Raw genomic sequence first — 24,908 nt, 5'->3', positions numbered from 1 at the left:
CAAATTTCACATCTCCTCAAAATCATTTCTTAATGGCACATGTTGATTTATCATTAGTAGCTATATCCCACACCTCTTTATGCCATTCTTCCATTTTATATACTGCTTGCCCCTTCTGCTTCCTAGCTATCATAATTTGTGCAGCTGTCAATAAATTTGTGGGGGACACGGGTGGCACTGTGGGTTAAACCACAGAGCCTAGGGCTTGCCGATCAGAAGGTCGGCGGTTCGAATCCCCGCAATGGGGTGAGCTCCTGTTGCTCGGTCTCTGCTCCTGCCCACCTAGCAGTTCAAAAGTAGATAAATAGGTACCAGAGGGAACCTACCTTCCGCTCCAGAGGGAAGGTAAACGGCGTTTCCGTGTGCTGCTCTGGTTTGCCAGAAGCGGCTTAGTCATGCTGGCCACATGACCCGGAAGCTGTACGCCGGCTCCCTCAGCCAATAAAGCGAGATGAGCGCCGCAACCCCAGAATTGGTCACGACTGAACCTAATGGTCAGGGGTCCCTTTACCACCCCCCCCAATAAATTTGTGAGGAAGTCGTCAATTTCCCCCCACCTCCGCAATGAAAAATATTTCAACATTTTCTTTCTTTTTTATATACATTTTTATTGATTTTTAACATGTCTTTTCCAACAGTCATTTAACATACTTTATTATCTTATACAGTATTTTGGACTTCCATCAACAACTTCTGAAGATTTTCCATTCTTAATCACTTATTCTGCCTTTCTTAATTTCTCTATTACTTTTAATTATCATTAACTAATAATTATTTTCATAGTCTTCCTTGCAATATTTCGCATAGTCCTCCTTACAGAACTTCTTGCAGTCCTACTAGCGTAATCTGTTCATTACAAATGCTTTTCAAATAGTACAGATATTTACTCCAGTCTTCTAAAAATCTCTGGTCCCGCAGGTTTCGAATCCTTCCTGTTAATTTATCTAATTCTGCATTTCAACGTTTTCTAGGGGAACACCTTCCAGAGTTTCGACCTGAAGCTCACCTGGGTGGACGCAACTTTCAAGGAAACAGGAAAGTAAGTGGACTTCCTCCGTGTTAACTTGTGGGTGAACATATCAGACGACACAGCGATTCATCAAACAGCTCTTGTTTATTCACAGGCCAGGACTGAACTGAACTGAAGGGTTCAGCCAGCCTGCTTATATAGAGCTCCACTACAACATAACTGTAACAACTTTCTGTAACTATCCAATCACTGAACATCGCTTTCAATCCCTTATTTGCATAACTAACTACAGTATCCCCCTGCTGGCCCAGGGTGAGAACTTCAGAACATAACACCCCAAGCCACAATGGCTCTGCCTTCCCTCTCACAGGCAGAAATGCTTCCGAATTGCAGTTGCCGGGAATCGCAGGTGAACAGAGTGCTCTCGCACTCGTGTCCAGCTTGCAGGCTTCCCAAAGGCATGTGGTTGGCTGCTGTGAGATCAGGATTCTGTACTAGGTGGGCCACGGGCCTGATCCAGAAGGCTCGCCTTGTGTTCTGCTAGTGACAAATTGTTTACAGTGGACGCTTGGGTGGTGAATGTGATCCGTGCGGGAGGCATGTTCACAACACTCAGCGCCACATCTGCGCACGCGCAGGTCACGATTTGGCGCTTCTGCACATGTGCAAAGCGTGATTTAGTGCTTTGCATGCGCAAGTGCCGAAACCCGGAAGTAACACGTTCTGGTACTTCTGGGTTCAGCGTTGTGCGCAACCTGAAGCATCTGTAACCCGAGGTATGACTGTATTTCCAAACAGGGTAGATTTGATTTAAATCCCATTGATTTAAATCTCGACTTAAATCACGATTTCGATCACTAGTCAGTAAGACTTGATTTAAATCATTTTTTCACAGAAAGACTCATTTTTGCTGGTATAATCTTAATCTTTGCAACCAGATGATGGTTTCATTTTTGGAATAATAGATTTTCAGAGTAGTTTTTACAGTTGTATCAAAAATTACTGTTTTGTTTATATTATTAGAAATACACAGACAAGTAATTGTGAAATTATTGTTTATATTTGGACAACTTTTCTGCTGTACTTTATTGGAAGGAGAAAAATTATCATTTCCTTAATAACAATTTAAACAATTTATTTAACTAAAACAATAACATTATAACATATGTATCCATGTTTGTTAACTGATGTGGTTAAACAATTTAAAAAAAAACAACTTAGACTGAGTTTTAGCACACATAAAAAACTTTAAACAAATCTTTATTTCCTGATGAATAGCCTTTGCAATATAATGTAACTAAAATACAAAGCTTTAGAAAGATTTTTCTTTCCACTCTCTATTTTGCTTGCTGTTTCTCAAGGCACACTCTCCGCATCAACACCCCAGAAGGCATGTTCTTCCTCTTGGCCAAAGAACCAGAGTCACGGGTATGTAGCTGTGTGGGACTCACTGTCTGGGGTAGATGCTGGTGGTTAAAAGTTGGATCTGTCTGTGATGCGAGGGAGAAATTTGGCTCTAAAGGACAGCCGACCTAATTTGCACCTAATTACATGAACTGAATGGACGCAGGTGGCGCTGTGGGTTAAACCACAGAGCCTAGGACTTGCCGATCAGAAGGTCGCGGTTCGAATCCCTGTGACGGGGTGAGCTCCCGTTGCTCGGTCCCTGCTCCTGCCAACCTAGCAGTTCGAAAACACGTCAAAGTGCAAGTAGATAAATAGGTACCGCTCTGGCGGGAAGGTAAACGGCGTTTCCGTGCACTACTCTGGTTTGCCAGAAGCGGCTTAGTCATGCTGGCCACACGACCCGGAAGCTGTACGTCGGCTCCCTCAGCCAGTAAAGCGAGATGAGCGCCGCAACCCCAGAGTCGGTCACGACTGGACCTAATGGTCAGGGGTCCCTTTACCTTTTTACATGAACTGAGGCACAGTCATCCTTTGAGATTCACACTTCTCCAAATTTGGCAATGCAGTTCTCCTGCCAAGGAATGTGTACACAAATGCATGGGATGTGGGTGGCACTATTGGAAGGTCGGTGGTTTGAATCCCCATGAGAGGGTGAGTTCTCGTTGCTCGGTCCCTGCTCCTGCCAACCTAGCAGTTCGAAAGCACGTCAAAGTGTAAGTAGGTAAAAAGGTCCCACTGCCGCAGAAAGGTAAACAGCGTTTCCATACGCTCTGGTTTCCATCACGGTGTCCCGTTGCGCCAGAAGCGGTTTAGTCCTGCTGGCCACATGACCCGGAAAGCTGTCTGCGGACAAACACTGGCTCCCTTGGCCTGAAAGCGAGATGAGCGCTGCAACCCCATAGTTGCCTTTGACTGGACTTCACCGTCCAGGGGTCCTTTACCTTTACAGTGGTATCTCTGGATGTGAACGGGATCTGTTCCAGAGCCCCGTTCACATCCTGAGCAGAACGCAACATGAGCGGGTCGCAATTCACTTCTTCCGCGCATGTGCGTGATGTCATTTTGAGCGTCTGCACATGCGCGAGCGGCGGAACCTGGAAGTAATCCATTCTGTTACTTCCGGGTTGCTGCGGGAAGCAACCTGAAAAGATTTAACCCGAAGCTACCCAAGGTATGATTGTATATCTAGGATGCGGGTGGCGCTGTGGGTTAAACCACAGAGCCTAGAACTTGCCGATCAGAAGGTCGGCGGTTCAAATCCTTGTGACGGGGTGAGCTCCCTTTGCTCGGTCCCTGCTCCTGCCCACCTAGCAGTTCGAAAGCACGCCAAAAGTGCAAGTAGATAAATAGGTACCGCTCTGGCAGGAAGGTAAATGGTGTTTCCGTGCGCTGCTCTGGTTTGCCAGAAGCGGCTTAGTCATGCTGGCCACATGACCCGGAAGCTGTATGCCGGCTCCCTCAGCCAGTAAAGCGAGATGAGCGCCACAACCCCAGAGTCAGCCACGACTGGACCTAATGGTCAGGGGTCCCTTTACCTTTTACTTTAACACAAGCTATGACTGTATATAACGAGAACGAGGGGTTTGCATTGGCAATTGGGCAAACTGGGGGGTGCGTTTTGGCAGGCAAACAGGTATGGAGCTGCGCAGAGCTGAACGGGCACTTTTGTGCACCTCCCAGCGATGAGTTGATGCAGACTTTGCAGCTGAAGCCCTCTCCTCTATCTTTGCTTCCTTGCTTAATCCCCTCATCCTCCCTGCTCTCCTCCTCTTTCCATCCCGCAGGCTGTGTGGCAGTGGAAGCTGAACCAGGCTGTGCGCCAGGCGTTGAGCGGGAAGCGAGACTTCCCTCTGTGGGGTGAGGCAGGCCGAGGGAGAGACCCGCCGGTTTGCCGCTTCTCCAGCTTCACTTTCCGGGAGGAAGGAAGGTTGAAGGGCGCGACCTACGAGGGAGAGTGGCGGCTGAGTAAACCCCACGGCAAGTAAGTCCATAGGCCCCGTTTGTGTCCTCTCTCTCTCTCTCTCTCTCTCTCCCTTCCATCCCCACTTCCACTTTTAACTTGTAAAAAAAGGGAGGAGAGGGACAAGCCAGCTAAATGGGCGGAATTTGGCCTGCAGGCTGATAGTTGCTGACCCTGCTCTGATACACAGAGATTGCTTCCCTGGACTGAGTCAAACCTTGGCTTTCCTCTGGCCATAACGGGTTTATCTTCTTTACAGGGGGACTCTGACATGGCCAGATGGTCGGAATTATGTCGGGGACTTCCAGGAAGGCATGGAACATGGGTAAGGATGCTCCCGGGCTCACCTGTCAGGTGTGCAAGGGGAAGAGCTTTGGTCCACCCTGAATTGCACACCTCGATGGTGTGTAAATGGTACTGCTCTATTCTGCCTTGGTCGGACCCCACCTGGAGCCCTGTGTCCAGTTCTGGGTGCCACAATTTAAGAAGGAGGTTGGAAGGTTTGCAGAGGAGGGAGATGAAGATTATTGAGGGTCTGGAAACTAAGCAGAACAGTTGAGGGCCATCTGGTTTGCTTGCCCTGGAAAGGAGAGACTGCGAGGAGATAGGATTGACATCTTCAAATATTGAAAGGGCTGTCACATAGAGGATGGAGCGAGCTTGTTTTCTCTGGAGGGTAGGACTCAAAAAAATGGCCTCAAGTTACATGAAAGGCGATTCCAACCAGGGTGGATTTGATTTAAATCAAATTGATTTAAAACACCAGTCAGTAAGGCTAATGATTTAAATCATTATTTTTTACATAAAGGTTGAACCTTGCTGGCATCTTCTTAATATTTACAACCAGGCGAAGGTTTCGTTTTTGGAATTATTTTCAGAGTATTTTTTACGGTTTTATCAAACATTACTGATTTGGTTATACTATCAGAAATACATAGACAGATAATTGTGAAATTGGTGTTTATATTTGGACCACTTTTCTGCTGCACTTTATTGGAAGGAGGAAAATAATCACTTCCTTAATAGCAATTTAAACAATTTATTCAACTGAAACAACAACGTTATAGCATATGTATATGTTTGTTAACCAACGTGGTAAAACAATTTAAAAACAAAACTTAGACTGAGTTGTAGCACACATGAAAAACTTAAAAGAAATCCTTATTTCTTGATGAATAGCCTTTGGACTATAATGTAACATAAATAGAAAACTATCTTTAGAAAGATTTTTCCTCCAAAAGCATTTTGTTTTAAAAATCCGATTTAAATCAAAGAAATCTAATTTAAATTTTAAAAAATCTTTGATTTTTATCCACCCGGATTCCAACTAAACATCAGGAAGAACGTTTCTGAGGGTGAGAGCTGTTCAGTGGTGGAACAGTCTCCTTCGAAAGATGGTGTACTCTCCTTCCTTCGAGGTTTTAAAATACAGGTCGGATGGAAATATCTCAGGGGTTCTTGAGCTGTCATTCCTGTATTGTAGGGGGGGTTAGACTAGATGAGCACTGGGTGTCCCTTCCGGCCCCACAGTTCTGTGGTTCTATGATCATCTTGTTCCTGGCTGCAGGTTTGGCATCTGCCTCATCCCTCGCGCCTCCGAGGACCGCTATGACTGCTACAAGTGTCACTGGCGAGAAGGCAAGATGAGCGGTTATGGGATTTGCGAGTGAGTAAGCCTTGCAAAGGTTATGGGGTTCACGGGTGGCGCTGTGGGTTAAACCACAGAGCCTAGGACTTGCCGATCAGAAGGTCGGCGGTTCGAATCCCCTTGACGGGGTGAGCTCCTGTCGCTCGGTCCCTGCTCCTGCCAGCCTAGCAGTTCGAAGGCACCTCAAAGTGCAAGTAGATAAATAGGTAATGCTCCGGTGGGAAGGTAAACGGCGTTTCCGTGCGCTGCTCTGGTTCACCAGAAGCGGTTTAGTCATGCTGGCCACATGACCTGGAAGCTGTACGCCGGCTCCCTTGGCCAATAAAGCGAGATGAGTGCCACAACCCCAGAGTCGGCCAAGACTGGACCTAATGGTCAGGGGTCCCTTTACCCTTTGCCTTTTTTAAGCCTTGCAAAAGTGGTTGTTTCCACCGGCTCCATGCTCAGACCTGCAAGTGGATAGGCTGTTTCCAACTTTACGATTCCATGATTTTATGCTGCATAATCATCACAATCCTTAAGCATCTTATAGAAACTATATGTGCAAATTCTCAGTGGAATCAAACGTTAAGAACGAGTTGACCCCCTCCCAATTTTTCAAAAATAAAACCAGCAGTTTCAAAAATGCACACTATGAATTGAAATTTACGTATTAAAATCCATGTCCCATTTAAATGTCTGGGTAGGCTTGCTTAAGCTTTTAGCAGGCACCAGAAGCAGTTACAACTCTAGAATCAATTGGCGGGGAGTTCCAAAGTTGCCAAATAGCATCCAAAATAGATGTTGCGTGCATTTTTCCCAGGTATGGCGATGAGATGGTCTACAAAGGGTATTTCAAGGACAACGTACGCCAAGGGTTTGGCATCTTGGAGAACGCTTCGGACGCTGAGCAGCCGTTCAAGTACTCCGGGCACTGGGAAAATGACAAGAAACACGGCTATGGCGTCTGGGACGACAAGGAGAGGTAGGTCACCCATTAATTTGGAGCCTTTTTCTTTAAGCCGCCCGCTGTACAGTGGTACCTTGGTTTCAGAACAGCTTATGTTTGTGAGCAACTTTGAAATAGAATGCTGCAAACCCGGAAGTAGGTGTTCTGGTTTGTGAACTTTGCCTTGGAACAGGCATAGGCAAACCCCGGCCCTCCAGATGTTTGGGACTACAATTCCCATCATCCCTGACCATTGGTCCTGTTAGCTAGGAATGGTGGGAATTGTAGTTCCAAAACATCTGGAGGGCCGGAGTTTGCCCTATGCCTGCCTTGGAAGCAGAACATGTTCCGCTTTCTGTTGAGTGTGTTCCGTTTTTAAATTGAGTCCCTCGCTGCTAATCAGAGGTTTATGTTGAGACTGTCGGCTGCACCCATGCAACGCAGAGGTGATATTCGGAGCTTTAGTTATTGCATTTTATTTTATTTTTTGCGTTTTTGTTTGTGCAGCTTTTCCGTTTTTTTGACTGTGACTTGTTCTTCGTTTTATGGGATTGACGTGTCACTGTGCCTTGTGTCTTCGTTTTTGTGACTGTGGCTTGTGACTTCGTTTTCGTGACTTGTTTTTGTGACTGTGTGGAACCCAGTTCAGCTACTGATTGACTGATTGCTTGTGTGACTGAAGAAATAAGCCCCCCATCCAAAAAATGACTATCATCGGTGCTCGTAAGATTTTATTTTTTTTATCATCTACAATGCTGTCTTATTTATTTTATAGTACAGTACATTGAGTATTGCATTTCATTTTCATTGTTTCGAGTGTTACGCTGAGGTCTGTCTGTTTTTGCTATTTATTTTGTGTTTTTGCTTTTGTGGCTCTTTTGTTTTTTGTTTTCGTGGATTGATTGTGTGACTGCAGTACATTGTTTATTGCTTTCATTTTATGGATCAGTGGTCCCGTTAGAGAGTAAAATTCATGTTAAGTTGCTGTTTTAGGGGTTCTTTTCAAAAGTCTGGAACGGATTAATCCCTTTTGCATTACTTTCTATGGGGAAGCACGCCTTGGTTTTAGAACGCTTTGGTTTTGGAACGGACTAAGTTTGGGAACCAAGGTACCACTGTAATGAGGTTTGCAGAAAGAGAATATGGTCGGAATGATTTATTTGGCTTTCATCCTGATATTATGGCAGTGGCATATCCCGACTCTACAATTCTGTGATTCCTCTCGTTCTATTTCAGAGGGGAGAGGTACATTGGGATGTGGCAGGAAGACCAGAGACATGGACCGGGGCTTGTGCTCATGCAGTCGGGCGTCTGCTATCAGAGAACTTTCCACATGGATAAAATGGTGGTAAGGATCACCGGGAAATAAAATGTTTGAACTCTCATGCAGGCTTGTCAGGTAGCCTTCACCAAGTGCTTTCTTTAAAAAAAATATATATATTTATGATTTTCAATTTTATACATTTCGATAATTTTACAGTCATTTTGACATTTCAAAACTCGACTTCCTTCCCCCTGTTTCTGCGGTTCCTTAAATTTATTTTTCATAGTTTCTGCATATCCAAATTAGCTTAATTTGCTCATATATTCATCCACTTTAAATATATACTCTTTTATAAAACTGCAGGTTAATAATCCTGCCAATGTTCTTATCTGTTTATAGTTTATTTGTAAATATTCCATTCTTTTATAAAAAAAAGTTTGTTATCTTGATTTCCTTTTTTTCTGGTAAGTTTTGCCATTTCTGCATATTCTGTAAGTTTTTGTTTCCATTCTTCTTTCACTGGGACTTCTTCTTTCCATTCTTGCCGCTGTGGTCTCACACATGAATAAATTTCTATACAGTTTGGGTGGTTCTGTCCCTATAATTCCCAAAAGGAAAGCTTCTGGTTTTTTTTTTACAAATGTTAATTTAAACACATTTTCCAATTCATTATATATCATTTTCCAGCAAGCTTTAACCTTACTACAAGACTACCATGTATGATAAAAAGAACCTTCTTTACATTTCCTATACTTACAGTGGTACCTCGGGTTACAGACACTTCAGGTTACAGACTCTGCTAACCCAGAAATAGTACCTCGGGTTAAGAACTTTGCTTCAGGATGAGAACAGAAATTGCGCGGCGGCAGTGGGAGGCCCCATTAGCTAAAGTGGTGCTTCAGGTTAAGAACAGTTTCAGGTTAAGAACGGACCTCCGGAACGAATTAGATTCTTAACCCGAGGTACCACTGTATTTGATTTGGATTTTTGCCAATTTACTCAAGTGTCGTGCCAAAGCAAGTCTTACAAACATCCCTGCAAAGCGGTCCAGTATCATATTGCAAGGATGGAGGCTGTGAGAGAAGGACCTAAGAGAAATTTGAACCAGCAGAAGCTAACTTTTCTTCCTACTTTTTATTTTTAAAAGGGAAGAAAAGTTTCTAGCCCGTATGAGTGCAGATAGACGCTTGCAGAGGCGGAGGATTGCCTGGACTCAAGAGTTCCATCAGAATAACTTCTGCAAAATAAAAAGTCATTTGAGTTAGTCAAGTTTGCACAATGTTATATGGGTTTCATAATTCCACCTTCCTTTTTTAAGTATGCTCAGTTAGGAGGCATGTTTTGCTAATTTACCTCCCCTTCTCTCCTATGATCTGCAGGGACCTGGGACACTCCTCCTGGAAGACGACTCAATCTTTGTGGGAAACTTCACCAGAGACTTGACTTTTGTCGGCAAAGTGAGTTGTGGGCTTGGCTTTTCGATTGCTCTGGGCTTAAAAAGCTGCGAACTGGGCTTGACTGACCACATTTGGGTCGGGAAAGAGTGTGCTGTTTGGAAAATATTCCTAAAGCCATGCTCTTAAGATGCTGGCAGGGCCGGATTTAGATTTGATGCGGCCCTCTGCTACTGAAGGTAATGGAGCCCTTTCGATGTCCAGCTGTCCTTTGTCAGCAACAAATTGTTGCTGCTTTTTTTGTGCTGAATATATGCTATATGGTAATTTATGGACCTCATAGGTATCTAGAGCCATTTTTTTTTTCATCTTATATTTTGGAAATGTACATCCAGCTGTTTTTTTTCTTTAATTTTTTTTTGGGGGGGAGAGTGGGGCCCTAAGCTATACTTTGTTTAGCGTGTATGTAAATCCGGCACTGCTCTCTGGTCATCATGAGAACCTCGTAACATGAAGAACTTCGTGTTTGCTTCGTTTTCCTTTTCCCTCCTCAACCTTTCCCCCTTTGCTGCTGTGTCACTTCCTTGGGGTATGTAAGCTTCACGGGAGGAACTGTGTTGCTCTTGGACATGGGTAGGCAAACTAAGGCCCGAGGGCCGGATCTGGCCCAATTGCCTTCTAAATCCGGCCCATGGATGGTCTGGGAATCAGCGTGTTTTTACATGAGTAGAATGCGTCTTTTTATTTAAAATGCATCTCTGGGTTAATTGTGGGGCATAGGAATTCATTCATCCCCCCCAAAGAAAATATAGTCCGGCCCCCAACAAGGTCTGAGGGACAGTGGACCGGCCCCCTGCTGAAAAAATTGCTGACCCCTGTTAGAATTCCTGCTCCAAGATTGCAGTCATGGGATTGTAGTCTATCACATGACGGTGTATGTTTTGACTCCACAGAGTGAGAAGTGACGGAGACAGGATGTTTGTGTTACTGTGTTCCGTGAAGTGGGACTATTGTCCTTTGTTCTTTCTCTCTTTGCTGTGTGATGCTAGAGAGAGAGGGAGCCATGTTGCAGTGCTCCGTGTGTGTTTATATGTAAATAAAGTAGATTAGCCAAAATGCTGAGTTGCTGAGGTCTGTTACGCAACTGCGAAGACTCTGCAGATCCCTAAGTGTGCCGGTGTTGGTTGGCATTGGTCGCTGTGATGGTCTGGCTGAAGAAAGCTTTTGAAGCTCCCGAATGAACGACCAGGAGGGAAAGAACATGCCAGTTGGGCATGTGTCTCTGCCAGGGTCCTACTCGTGTGTAGGACGAGCTCTTGACAACCCCTGCTCTTGGACTTACTCTGCCTGGAGAACAGTGGGGGCATTAATGAATATTTGGAGTTGCGTGTAAAGGTAAAGGTAAAGGGACCCCTGACCATTAGGTCCAGTTGTGACCGACTCTGGGCTTGCAGCGTTCATCTCGCTTTATTTGCCGAGCGATCCTGCGTACAGCTTCCGGGTCATGTGGCCAGCATGACTAAGCCGCTTCTGGCAAACCAGAGCAGCGCACGGAAACGCCGTTTACCTTCCCGCCGGAGTGGTACCTATTTATCTACTTGCACTCTGGTGTGCTTTCGAACTGCTAGGTTGGCAGGAGCAGGGACTGAGCAATGGGAGCTCACCCCGTCGCGGGGATTCGAACCGCCAACCTTCTGATCGGCAAGTCCTAGGCTCTGTGATTTAACCCACAGCGCCACCCGCATCCCGGAGTTGTGTGTACCATGGCTCAGTAGGGATGATTTCCCATTCCCCCCGCAAAGCAGGAATCTCAATTTGCCAGAGGAAATGCCACCCGTCGGTTAACCCACCTATTCCTTGTCTATAATTCCAGGCTCCCTGAAATTCTGCTGCCGCTATACAATCCAGGGTATGAATGGTTTCAAATGAATGAATGAAAAATTAACTCTGGCTTTTGGGGATGGTTTTCAGGGCAAGCTGACCTTCCCAAACGGATTCACTCTGGAGGGAACGTTCAGCAGCAAATCGACCCACGGGTTGCAGACTCAAGGAATCCTGGACACGTCTGGCGAACAGGATGACACCGCAGAGAAACTGTAAGTGGGAGTCGAGAGCGTGGTTTACCTCTGAAAGAACGTTCTTTCATATGTGGTCGACTTGTAAAAGGGTAAAGGAGTATTGGGAAATAATAATAGTAATAATAATAATAATAATAATGTGGTACCTCAGGTTATATACGCTTCAGGTTACATATGCTTCAGGTTACAGACTCCGCTAACCCATAAATAGTGCTTCAGGTTAAGAACTTTGCTTCAGGTTGAGAACAGAAATCGTGCTCTAGCGGCGCGGCAGCAGTGGGAGGCCCCATTAGCTAAAGTGGTGCTTCAGGTTAAGAACAGTTTCAGGTTAAGTACAGACCTCCGGAACGAATTAAGTACTTAACCTGAGGTAGCACTGTAAATAATTTTATTTATACCCCGCCCTCCCCAGCCAAGACTGGGCTCAGGGCGGCTGACACCAGATATAAAACAATTGATTGAAATACAACTTAAAAAAACAAGATTAAAATACAACATTAAAATGCAGCCTCATTTCAGCAGAAATTCCAAAACTTTTTTGGGAATGAAAAGGTCAAGTCTTCACCAAGGCTAACTATCCAGACTGGTCCTACGTGGGCCAGAAAATAATTAATAATGAAATGAAAATAATGTTTAAAAGCACCTTTCCCGGACTTCCGGAGGCGGCGCGAAACGGGTAATGGCGGTCCTCTTTGCGCTGCAGAGAGGGGCTCCGCAGAAAAGGGTTGTTTGCTACGGCGAAGCGACGACCCATTAAGTTAAACCACGAGCAGAGCGAGCTCGTGGCCGTGGGATCCGGCGGGCACCGAGAGCGACCCCCAAAACGAAGAAGGGACCCCGTAAGGGGCTCCGGAAGCGCGGAGGGGAAGCGGTGCTGTGGATTCATCGCTCTTTCTGCGGGAGTGAAGCCGCGCGGCTGTTACCGATGAGCGCCGACCTTTCTTCCTTTACATTGGATTACAAATCAACTACTCGTGAGTAGGATTTATATGAGATTGGATTACAAATTGTGAATTCGGCTGAAAGCGAGAGACGAGAAAAAGGAAGTCCGTCTCCCGGAGGTGCTTAATGATTAAAGGCAAAGAAACTGACAAGCTGGAAGCAATAGAAAAAGGTTTTAAAAAGAGAGATACCATACGTCTGGAGAAGCTTGGAAATTGAAGGGAAAGGCAAGTTATTTTTAATTTTCTGTGACTGTGTCTATTTTAATTGGGGTTTCTTCTCTGCTAAAATTTTCAAAACTTTAAAGACTTGAGAATCCCTAGCCCTGGACTTGCAGCGGGCAAAAGTTATGTTGCGGATATATTTACAAAGTTGAAACAGATGTCTACCGGTGGATACAATTAAGCAACTGTATTTTGCACCTTTTAAGAAACTATTGTGGCAAAACTGAGAGGGCTCTGCAAGAAGGAAAAGTTCTTCTCTAAAGATATTTATTAACTTGTCTAATTGTAGGAACTTTAATGGCGACTGAAACTTTGTTTCTTCTTTCATGAACTGAGCTATACTCCCTCTAGTGGAGTTTGGGATTTACAATTTCCTGAGAACTGACTTTGTTTTGTCTCTCCGTGGCTTGGTGACTCATTCTGAGGCCTGTCTTTCCCATGGAACTTTTGACAGCTTGACCTTGAATCCAAAGACAGGTGTGGAATGAGGGTGGAATGAGTGGCAAACCAAAAACAAGAGCTGCGTCGAAAGCAGGGAAAGGCAAATTGGTACAAACAACTTTGGTTTCCCAGGGCCGTAGATCTTCAGTCCCTGCGGTACTACAGGCTGTATCATTACCAACAACCCCAGCTGAAGAATTAGAACAATTAACAAGTGAAGAAGATATGGCAGCTGGGGGATCCAACATTCTTCTAGAGGAAATGCTACAACAATTTGCAATTTTGAACAAAAAAGTGGATGATCAGACTGCAAAAATTGACTTAGCTACATCTTCAATTAACAAACTTTCTGAACAGGTGGCTAAGCATTCAGAAGATATTGGAAACCTAAAGGACGTAGTATCTGAAAATCGAAAACTGGCCGAGGCTGCGAATGAGAAAGTAGAAGCAGTAACTAAAGAAGTAGAGGAACTGAAAGGAGAGGTAAGGCCACTCCATAAACATATTACTGACCAGCAGGCCTATCTGTCTTTGGTGGAACTGCGAAACAAGGAAAATAATTTGAGATTACGCTTTATTCCAGAGATTGAGAAAGAGGATCTGACTGGCTTTTTGACAGCAGAATTTTCTAAATTCTGGGGCATAAACGAAGATACAGATTTTAAAATAACAACTGCATTTAGATTGGGAAGGGCGACTGGGAAGGACAGACCTAGGGACTGTTTGATTATCTTAAGGACCAAGCAGGAGAGAGACAAGCTACTTGACCTACACTTTAATAAAGCACTTGAGATCCAGGACAGAAGAGCACAAATTTACAAGGACATACCTAAACAATTACTGGATCTAAGATCTAACTACACCGACCTAACTGGACTTTTGAGAGGCAACGGAATACCTTACAGGTGGGAGTTTCCACAGGGTCTTTCGTTTAAATACAAAGGAAAGAAGATAAAGATCAAAACGAAAGAGGATAGCCAGAAGTTCCTACACGACCACGGAGAAGACTTGCAGAAAGGAGTGGCAGCCATTTGGCCACCACCAGTGCTAGGAAAAGAACCACCACCTTCGGATTTGGACAAAAAAGAAGACACCCAATAAGAGTAACAACAGATTGATACAGGATGTCTCTGCAGCTTTACAGTTGGAACATTAATGGCGCGAATTCCCCAGAAAAACGCAAAAGGATTTTTCATATATTAAAGAAAGAGAACTTGGACATAATTTGCTTGCAAGAAACCCATGTGACCAGGTTACATAGGAAGGTGTTAATAAACAAAAGATTAGGCCAAGAATTTATCTCATCAGACCGAGTTAAGAAGAGAGGTGTGGTGATCTATGCTAAAGAGAATTTATCACCAAAATTCTTGTTTAAAGATGAACAAGGAAGAATCCTGGCTATTGAAATTTCGACCCAAGGAGAAAAAGTTTTGATATTAGGAATCTATGCACCAAATGAGGGGAAATCAGAATTTTATAAGAAGCTGCATGAGACACTACTGGACTATCTGGACTACTCCAACATCATTATGATGGGAGATATGAATGGGGTTGTCTCCACTTTGATGGATAAGTCACAGAATCAGAATCTGACTAAAGATGGAAGACTACCAAAAACTTTTTTTGAATTAACTGACAATATGGACTTAATTGATTTATGGAGGACGAGAAACCCCCTAGGTAAAGAAGGAACTTTCTTTTCTGAGGCCCACCTGTCATGGACAAGAATCGACCAAATCTGGGCAACTAGAGGGCTGGCACCTAAGACTACAAAAATAGAAATCTGCCCAAAGACTTGCTCCGACCATAACGCTTTGAAAATGGAAATGAGATTTACTACTGCCGATTCTTTCAGATGGAAAATGAATGACAACTTGTTAAGAGATCAAGAGATCGTAAAGAAGGCCCAAAAAACTTTAAAGGATTATTTCGAAATCAACTTGAATACCTCAGTGGAAAAAAGAATTATCTGGGACGCAAGCAAAGCTGTTATGAGAGGGTTCCTGATACAACAGAATACAATCAAGAAAAAACTCTGGAATAGTAAAAAAGACAAGATTTTGGAGAAGATAAGTGATGGGGAGAAAAAATTAAGAGTGAATCCAAAATCAAAAGAGACTTTAAGAGAAATAAAATTCCACCAGTCACAATATGCGAAATTGATTAACCAAGAAGTGGAATGGAAAATCAAACAAATGAAACAAAGATCCTTTGAATCTGCAAACAAATGTGGGAAACTACTTGCTTGGCAGTTGAAAAAGAGACAAAAATTAAATTATGTCACCAACCTAGAAGTTGAAGGGAAAAACTTTCAGAAACCAGGAGAAATTAGAAAGTGTTTCCAGAAATATTTTAAAAAATTGTACACACAAGAACCTGAGGAAGCAATTGAGATAGAACAATTCTTGAAAGATAATGGCCTTCCAAAATTATCTCAAGAGAAGAGATCAATCTTGAATTGTAAAATAACACTACAGGAAATCGAGGATGCCATTCAGAATATGCAACTAGGCAAATCTCCGGGCCCCGATGGACTTACCTCCAAATATTACAGGACTTTAAAAGACTATCTGATACAACCATTAATGGAGGTTTGCAACTATATTATGGGGGGAGGGAGGACACCAGATACGTGGAAAGAAGCATTCATCACATTGATACCTAAAGTGGAAACTGAAAAGACTCAACTTAAGAACTATCGCCCCATCTCACTCCTAAATGTGGATTACAAAATATTTGCGGACGTTTTGGCTAACAGATTTAAAAAAGTATTAAATGAAGTAATTCATAAGGACCAAGCAGGCTTTCTCCCAGGTAGACATTTGTATGATAATACCAGGAACATTATCGATATCTTGGAACTTTTACAAACAAATATTAACACCAAAGCGGTGTTAATCTTTATCGACGCGGAGAAGGCCTTTGATAATATTTCTTGGAAATTTATGAAGAAAAACTTGGAAGGGATGGGAGTGGGAAGGGGGTTTGAGAACGGAATAGAGGCAATCTATTCTGAACAAAAAGCTAAGTTGATAGTGAACAATGTGGTGACAGAAGAACTTCATATTGAAAAAGGAACACGCCAAGGGTGCCCCCTATCCCCTCTGTTGTTTATCTCAGTCCTGGAGGTTTTGCTGAACATGATAAGGGAGGATCGGCAGGTACAAGGAATACGGGTCGGAGCGAAACAATATAAACTGAAAGCATTTGCAGATGACTTGGTTTTAACATTACAGGAGCCAGAACCTAGTACAAAAAGAGTTTTGGAATTGATTCAGAAATTTGGTCGGGTGGCGGGTTTTAAGCTGAACAAACAAAAAACTAAGGTGTTAGGGAAAAACCTGACGGTTATTGAAACAGAGGAGTTTCAGAAAGAAACAGAACTAAACATTGTTAAAAAAGTGAAATACCTGGGGGTCAATCTGTCTTCTAAGAATTTGAATCTATTTAAAGATAACTATGAAAAATGTTGGTCAGAAGTTAAAAAAGACTTAGAAATTTGGTCAAGATTGAAATTATCCTTGTTAGGCCGAATCGCAGCTATAAAAATGAACGTTTTGCCAAATATGTTGTTTTTGTTCCAGGCCTTGCAGATCGTGGACAGAGTGGATTGTTTTGGAAAGTGGCAGAAGGACATTTCTAAATTTGTCTGGCAGGGCAAAAAGCCCCGAATAAAGTTTAAAATATTAACTGATGCAAAGGAGAGAGGGGGGTTTGCCCTGCCGGACTTAAGGTTATACTACGAAGCTGCGGCCTTCTGCTGGATGAAAGATTGGATTTTATTGGAAAACACTGATGTCCTAGATCTGGAAGGCTTCAACAATTCGCTAGGTTGGCATGCGTATTTGTGGTATGACAAGGGGAAAACACATGGAATGTTCAAAAACCATATTGTCAGGAAAGCAATATACATGGTCTGGAAAAAATACAAAGACTTATTGGAAAGTAAAACTCCGAGGTGGATTTCACCAATAGAGGCCAAAGCTTGGAAAACATCCAATATGGAGGCATATTGGCCGAAATATTGGGAAATAATAGAGAATATTGGAGGTAATTGGAGATTGCAGAGCTTTGAAAAACTAAAAGATAAGGTGCAAAATTGGCTACACTATGCCCAAATTAATGAGGTTTTCAAGCTAGATAAAAAAATAGGATTCCAGGTGGAAAAATCGAAACTTGAGACAGAGCTGTTAGAACCAAAGACCAAGGTAATATCGAGAATGTACAACTTGCTGCTTAAATGGAACACTCAGGATGAGACAGTTAAATCAGCCATGATAAAATGGGCTCAAGACATTGGTTATAACATCATGTCAGAAGACTGGGAAAAGTTATGGACCACCGGTATGAAGTTCACGGCATGTAATGCCTTGAAAGAAAATATTATGAAAATGGTGTACAGGTGGTACATGACCCCAGTCAAACTTGCTAAGATATACCATTTGTCTGACAATAAATGTTGGAAATGCAAGGAGGCTGAAGGGACATTTTTCCACCTCTGGTGGACGTGCCCAAGATTGAAGGCCTTTTGGGAAATGATCTATAATGAGTTAAAGAAGGTGTTTAAGTACACCTTTCCCAAGAAACCAGAGGCCTTTCTTCTGGGCATTGTCGGCCAGAAGGTGTTAAAAAAGGACAGAACTTTCTTTATGTACGCTACAACTGCAGCAAGAATCCTTATCGCCAAATACTGGAAGACCCAAGATTTGCCCACACTGGAGGAGTGGCAGACGCAACTGATGAACTATATGGAACTGGCTGAGATGACTGCAAGAATCCGGGACCTGGGAGAAGAGGCAATGGAGGAGGACTGGAAAAAATTTAAAGACTATTTGCAAAAGTATTATAAGTTGTATGAAACATAAGATGACGTATGATTCAGAACGCTAGCCCCAGCAACGAAATTTAATTATTTATGAAATTGTTAATATTTCTGAAAGAACCAAAGTTTAAATGGGTTAAAATGATATCAGGTTATATTTTTAGAGTAAATGGAGAACAAGAGATTTAAACTTAAATTGCAATTGAAAATATAAAGAAATATATGAAATAAGGGTATAATTTGCTGATGACTTTATTATCAAGAATGCATTATCCGGGGGATGTGGGGAAGTCCAATGGAAATTTGAAAAAAAAGTTATTGAAATGGAATCCTTTGTTTTCTTTTCTTATCTTTTCTTTTGTTCTGTTTTTTCTTCTGTTTTACTTGTAATTTGGAAAAATGCAATAAAATTATTATAAAAAAAAAAAAATAAAAGCACCTTTCCCCAAAAAGCCAGAGTCCTTGGGTGGGTGGGGGATAATTCAGATGGAAATTCCCAGGTGTCAAAAAGGGTTATTTATGTATGCCACTGCTAGGGACGTGGGTGGCGCTATGGGTAAAAGCCTCAGCGCCTAGGGCTTGCCAATCGAAAGGTCGGCGGTTCAAATCCCCGCGGCGAGGTGCGCTCCTGTTGCTCGGTCCCAGCGCCTGCCAACCTAGCAGTTCGAAAGCACCCCCGGGTGCAAGTAGATAAATAGGAACCGCTTACTGGCGGGAAGGTAAACGGCGTTTCCGTGTGCTGCTCTGGCTCGCCAGATGCAGCTTTGTCACGCTGGCCACGTGACCCGGAAGTGTCTCCGGACAGTGCTGGCCCCCGGCCTCTTGAGTGAGATGGGCGCACAACCCTTGAGTCTGTCAAGACTGGCCCGTACGGGCAGGGGTACCTTTACCTTTACCTATGTATGCCACTACGGCGGCCCAAGGCCAAAAATGGAAAACAAGCGAGGTCCCAACCAAAGAAGAATGGCAACTTAAATTGATGGAATATGCGCAGCTTGCAGACCTAACTTATAGAATAAGAGAACAAGAGGGAACATTCATTTAAAGGAGATTGGAAAATGTTTATTGACTATATGGGGGGAATTGTGTACACTTGAAAATGTTGGCAGCCTTCAGATAAATTCAACAGTGTAAATACGTTTTGATGGAAGTAATAATGGAATACAGAATGGTTTCGTTTATGTAAAATCTGCAGGGATTTATGATATGTAAAACGAACCACGGAAAGGGAAGAAGGGAAGTGACTGATATTTTAAGGTTGTGTAAATGAATATTCTAAGAAAATGTAATAAAAATTATATTTTGATTATTTTGCTAGAGCAGCCCCAGACTTTGAATCTCAGGCAGAAAATTTAATAAAAATTGTATAGACAGATCGATTAATAAAAAGAGAGCTTGGTTAACCTCTTAAGTACCAGTGCCTTGGCCTAAAGTGGGGGCAACTTTCTGCCTACATTTCATAGACGTGTTGAGTCAGGAGGGAACCTGTTACTGTTGTTAGCCGCTCTGAGCCCGGCTTTGGCTGGGGAGGGCAGGATATAAATTTATTATTATTATTATTATTATTATTATTATTATTATTATTATTATCATCATCATCCAGTTCAACCCCCTTCCACACAGGAATTGCAGCAGATCTTGGGCCAGCCATTCCCTCTTAGCCTAACCTCCGTCACAATGTTGTTTTTCTGAGGGTGAAGACGGAGGCGAGTAGGAACCACGGTTATTACGATTATTTCGATATTGTTTTACCACGACGCAAACACGTTTAGAGTCTGTGTTTTTGCTGCCCCCTTGAGCTCTTCGGAGGGAAGGCGAGGAAGAAATATAATTAAAAGAAGACAACAAATGTGGGAATGGAGAAGCGTTGCCTGGGGTGAAGGATCGTTTGTGGCGATTTGATCTTAATTTATTTCTTGCGTTTACACCACATCTTTCTCCTCTCTAACGAGGAGCTTAAAATGGCACACACGGCCCTTTCCCTCCTCATTCAATCCCCACGACAACAGCAACCCTGAGAGGGAGGCAGGGAGAAGGCAGTGACTGGCCCAAGGTAGAGACTCGAACCCGAGTCTCCCAGGTCCCTAATCCAGCCTTTCTCCACCTACGATGCCGTTGGACTACAACTCCTATCACCCCCCCCCCTGTAGCTCAAGAACATCTGAGAGAGTCTGCTCTAACCACTTCACCACACTTCCTATCTTGGCTCATTCACACAGGGATGCTGCCTCCGTTACTCTGCAGCCATCAAGGGATGGGAAGGCAGGGGTTGTGTGAATTTGAATGCATAGCAGGGGGGTGGACTATATATAATTTTTTTATTTTTTACCAACCACCAAAACACAGTGAAACCCCGCCCCCAGGCAGCTGATACATATTCAATAATACAATATTCAATAATATACATATTCAATATTATTCAATAATAACATATTCAAATCAACCATATGTACGCTTCTACAGTGGTGCCCCGCAAGACGAATGCCTCGCAAGACGGAAAACTCGCTAGACGAAAGAGTTTTCCGTTTTGGAGGTGCTTCGCAAAACGAATCTCCTATGGGCTTGCTTCGCAAGACGACAATGTCTTGCGAGTTCCTGCTGGTTTTTTCCCTCCCCCCCTTTTTCTAAACCGCTAGGCCGCTTATCAGCTGATCCGATCAGCAGATAAGCTGCTAAAAGCCGCTAATAGCGCTAATCCGCTAATCCGCCAATGGGCTTGCTTCGCAAGACGAAAAAACCGCTAGACGAAGAGAATCACAGAACGGATTCTTTTCGTCTTGCGAGGCACCACTGTATATACATTTACACTCCTCCTTCCACAAGGTTTATTTAACTTTATTTAACATTTTAATTACTCCAAATTGTTCAAATAATTCAGTAGCTTCTCAAACCAATCCTCCTCTTTCTCACTGACCTTAAACCCTTTCATTCTATGTATCTGCACAGTTAGGTATTCTAAAATTATAATATTATTCAGTTTTCTCCTCCATTGGTTCACCCTTAACTCTTCTGCATTTTCCCAGTCACTCGCTATAGCCTGTCTGGCTGCAATTGCCATCAATTTTACCCATTTGCACTCCTCTTTTGTTTTTAACCCTGTGACACGGGGGGTTGGGCTAGATGACCCTCGGTGTCCCTTCCCACTCTGTGATTCTTGGAGACCTCATCCGAGAAACTTTTCTCTCCTTGTTCAGACAGCTGGGTCAGGAAGTATTCCCGGTAGAGAAACGATGGGAAGGCCTCTACAGTCCCTTCCTGGAGTTCATCCGCTCAGGCGGTCAAGGGGAAACAGAGGAGGCTTTCATGGGCTTCCACGTTCAGACGAGCAAAGAACTGAGGAAATCCCAGGAGTACCTCTTCTGCCACAGGTGAGGAGAAGGGCTTGGGGCGAAATCTGAACTCGGGTCACATTTGAAATGGGAGCCGAGACCATATAACCCCGGTCCAGACCTACAGTGGCTCCCAGTTCATTTCTGAGCACAATTCAAAGTGTTGGTGCTGACCTTTCAAGCCCTAAATGGCCTCAGCCCAGTATAATAATAATAATAATAATAATAATAATAATAATAATAATAATAATTTATTTATACCCTATCCATCTGGCTGGGTTTCCCCAGCTACTCTGGGCGGCTTCCAACAAAGTATTAAAATACAGTAGTCTGTTAAACATTAAAAACTTCCCTGAAGAGGGCTGCCCTCAGATGTCTTCTAAAAGTCTGGTAGCTGTTCTTCTCTTTGACATCTGGTGGGAGGGCGTTCCACAGGGCGGGCGCCACCACCGAGAAGACCCTCTGCCTGGTTCCCTGTAACATGGCTTCTCGCAGGGAGGGAACCGCCAGAAGGCCCTCGGAGCTGGACCTCAGTGTCCAGGCAGAACCTGAAGGAGCATCTCCACCCCCATCATTCTGCCTGGACAAGAATAAAAAATGGGAGGCAAATCGTGTTAGGAGACGTTTTGAGTGGTGATGGACTACTGTACTCTGTTAATCTTTGTCCTCTCAGAGGGACTGAAGAGGCTCCCAAGAAAGTTGACTACCTTGAAGAACTCATTGAACAGCAGGAGAAGGATGACCTGCAAGATTACCTGCACCAGGTAAATTGTTCCACGCTGTTTGCATAATAGCTCTGTTGGTTAGAGTGTGATTCTGATAACGCCAAGTAGGGCTGTCTTTAGCATTTGTGCCCCCAGGATGCAAAGATCTGCCCAGCACCCCCAAATTTAGTTTAGCCCCCAAATTAACTTGTATTATGCCTTATGTCAATATTGGGGAGGCGGGTGGCGCTGTGGTCTAAACCGATTGGAAGGTCGGCGGTTCAAGTCCCCGCGACGGGGTCAGCTCCCCTTGTTCGGTCCCAGCTCCTGCCAACCTAGCCTTGAATCTTTCTTTTTTTAATTGGTTTTACAATTCTATATTCAACATAATCATCATCAACACAAGAAGATATATATTAATCTTAATATCCCCCACCCACCCACACCCTTGACCTCTCTCAACTTCCTCTTCTGGTTCTTTAAATATTTGCTTCTTCTGCTTATTTTATTTTACCTTAATTCTGAAATCTTTTAACTAAATGTTCTTATATTCTTACCATTTTTATACCAAATCTTTCCAAATGACCTCTTACACTTTATTTTCCCAGTTATCGCTCCTTAACTTTCACACTTGTTTTCTTAATTGTGTTTGCTCAAACCCTACTAGTGAGTCCACTTCTTTACAATATTTTTCTATGTACAACATAAACGGTTCCCAATCTTTCTTAAAGTCTCTGTTTTCCTTATCTGTAAGTTTACCAATAAGCTTCTCCATTTTGGTATATTCCATACGTTTTGCTTGCCACTCTTCTTTCGTGTCTTTTCATCTTTCCATTTTTGGGCTAGAAAGATCCTAGCCGCTGTTGTAGCGTGCATGAAAAACTTCTTCCATATTTTTGGCAAGTCCTGTCCTGTAATACCTAACAAAAAGGCTTCTGGGTTTTTTTTTTAACAAACGTTGTCTTAAACAAGTTTTTCATTTCATTGTACAGTCATACCTCTTGTTACGTTTGGTTCAGGTTACGTCTTCTCAGGTTGCATCCCGCGGCGACCCAGAAGTACTGGAAAGGGTTACTTCCGGGTTTCGCCGCTCGCGCATGCGCAGATGCTCAAGATGACGTTACGCGCATGCGCAGAAGCGGCAAATCACGACCCGCAGTCGTGCAGATGCGGGTTGCATTCTGCTCATGTTGCGAACGGGGCTCTGGAACGGATCCCGTTCGCAACTAGAGGTACCACTGTAAATCAATTCCCAATAGCTGAGTCTTGCCTTCAGTCTGAAGAGGCTATGTTTTCTCGTCACTTTCGCAGGCGCTGCAATCTTCTCTGCACCCGCTGGGGAAATTCCTGAAGGCTCTGACGTTGGCGTTCCAAGCCAGCTACTCTGGAATCGGAGCAAACAAGCATCTTCTCAGCATGGCGCAAGAGGAGGTCAAGCATTACGCAAAGAAGATTTGGGAATTCTACCAGTACGTATCTGCACACTGCGGCGCCCCTCTGGGATGGTCGTTTTTGCTCCGAGAAACTCAAAGAGGATCCACCTTGCAGGTGACCTTTGTCAGGAGCTCATCCTACACTTGAGTAGGACCCTGGCAGAGACACATGCCCAACTGGCATGTTCTCTCCCTCCTGGTCGATCGTTCGGGAGCTTCAAAAGCTTTCTTCAGCCCGAACATCACAGCGACCGATGCCAACAGACATTGGCACACTTAGGGATCCGCAGAGTCTTCACAGCTTGTGTGACAGACCTCAGCAACTCAGCATTTTGTCTAATCTACTTTATTTACATATAAACACACACGGAGCACTGTAACATGGCTCCCTCTCTCTCTAGCATCAGACAACAAAGAGAAAAAGAACAAAGGACAATAGTCCCACTTCACGGAACACCGTAACACAAACATCCTGTCTCCGTCACTTCCCACTCTGTGGAATGAAAACATACACCATCATGTGAAAGACAACAATCCCATGACTGCAGTCACGGAGCAGGAGCTGAGCTTGTGGCAAATTTTGCCAGGGGATTCATTTGAAGGGTGTGCTAGTGAAATCCAACCCCCCCCAGGGCTTCTGTACATGCAGATATGTAAACTATGGGCCCCTGGAACATGGCTGCCGTTTAGATGGAGTGATAATGGTTCCTATCACTGCCAATGCTGGTGTTTAGTGAGGATAGAAGCAGGGTCCAGAAAGAAGAGGGAAGAATTGGAATCCTGGGGTTTCGCAGAAGCACAAGAAGTCTTTAATAGAATAATTCACAGGAAGCAAATCCAATGAGCATCCTCAGTAGCCAATGGGTGCTGAGTCTTGGGTGGCAGTATGAAATTGAGCACTCTTGGGAGAGCCTGGCTGGTGAACTGCAATTCCCAATATTCTTGGGTGCAAACCAGACCAGTCTTTAAAGTTTTTCACGATGATCAGGGGGTATCTAATTGTGGGAATGTTGAGGATAGTAGGAGAGGATATATTGATTACCGTATTTTTCGCCCTATAGGACGCACTTCCTCCAAAAATGAAGGGGAAATCTGGGTGCGTCCTATGGGGCGAATGCAGGCTTTCGCTGAAGCCTGGAGAGCGAGAGGCATCGGTGCGCACCGACCCCTCTCACTCTCCAGGCTTCAGGAAGCTATCCGCAAGCCTTGCAAGCCCGGTGGGAGTTCCCACAGGCTCACAACGCTTGCAGACAGCAGCCTGCAGCCCCCGCGAGTGTCCGCAAGCCTTGCGCGCCCGGCAGGAGGTCCCACCGGGTGCGCGAGGCTTGGGGCGGCAGCCTGTCGCCCGAAGCATGGGGAGCCCT

General features: G+C 43.9%; 1 protein-coding gene and 1 long non-coding RNA gene across 3 annotated transcripts in view; one reads left to right on the top strand and one right to left on the bottom strand.

Annotated features, from left to right (window-relative positions):
* The window catches only part of LOC309515147, a 454,911-nt gene that overhangs the window by 183,317 nt on the left and 246,686 nt on the right, over positions 1 to 24,908 (bottom strand). The window lies entirely within an intron of this gene.
* ALS2CL (ALS2 C-terminal like) overlaps positions 1 to 24,908 on the top strand; it is an 83,489-nt gene that overhangs the window by 43,235 nt on the left and 15,346 nt on the right. For both annotated transcript variants that reach the window (XM_082192217.1, XM_082192216.1), the window contains exons 8-19: positions 972 to 1,039; positions 2,332 to 2,398; positions 4,162 to 4,358; positions 4,597 to 4,662; positions 5,905 to 6,003; positions 6,788 to 6,949; positions 8,150 to 8,261; positions 9,557 to 9,634; positions 11,543 to 11,667; positions 21,273 to 21,446; positions 22,081 to 22,171; positions 23,423 to 23,580. In XM_082192217.1, the coding sequence (XP_082048343.1) occupies positions 972 to 1,039; positions 2,332 to 2,398; positions 4,162 to 4,358; positions 4,597 to 4,662; positions 5,905 to 6,003; positions 6,788 to 6,949; positions 8,150 to 8,261; positions 9,557 to 9,634; positions 11,543 to 11,667; positions 21,273 to 21,446; positions 22,081 to 22,171; positions 23,423 to 23,580 (1,397 nt within the window). The remainder of the gene's footprint in view (positions 1 to 971; positions 1,040 to 2,331; positions 2,399 to 4,161; positions 4,359 to 4,596; positions 4,663 to 5,904; positions 6,004 to 6,787; positions 6,950 to 8,149; positions 8,262 to 9,556; positions 9,635 to 11,542; positions 11,668 to 21,272; positions 21,447 to 22,080; positions 22,172 to 23,422; positions 23,581 to 24,908) is intronic.

Source organism: Podarcis vaucheri, assembly GCF_965113315.1.
Source record: "Podarcis vaucheri genome assembly, chromosome: 12".
In the NCBI taxonomy this organism is placed as follows: Eukaryota; Metazoa; Chordata; class Lepidosauria; order Squamata; family Lacertidae; genus Podarcis; species Podarcis vaucheri.
Note: the sequence above shows the minus strand (reverse complement) of the source record. Positions and strands in the feature narration are given on the sequence as shown.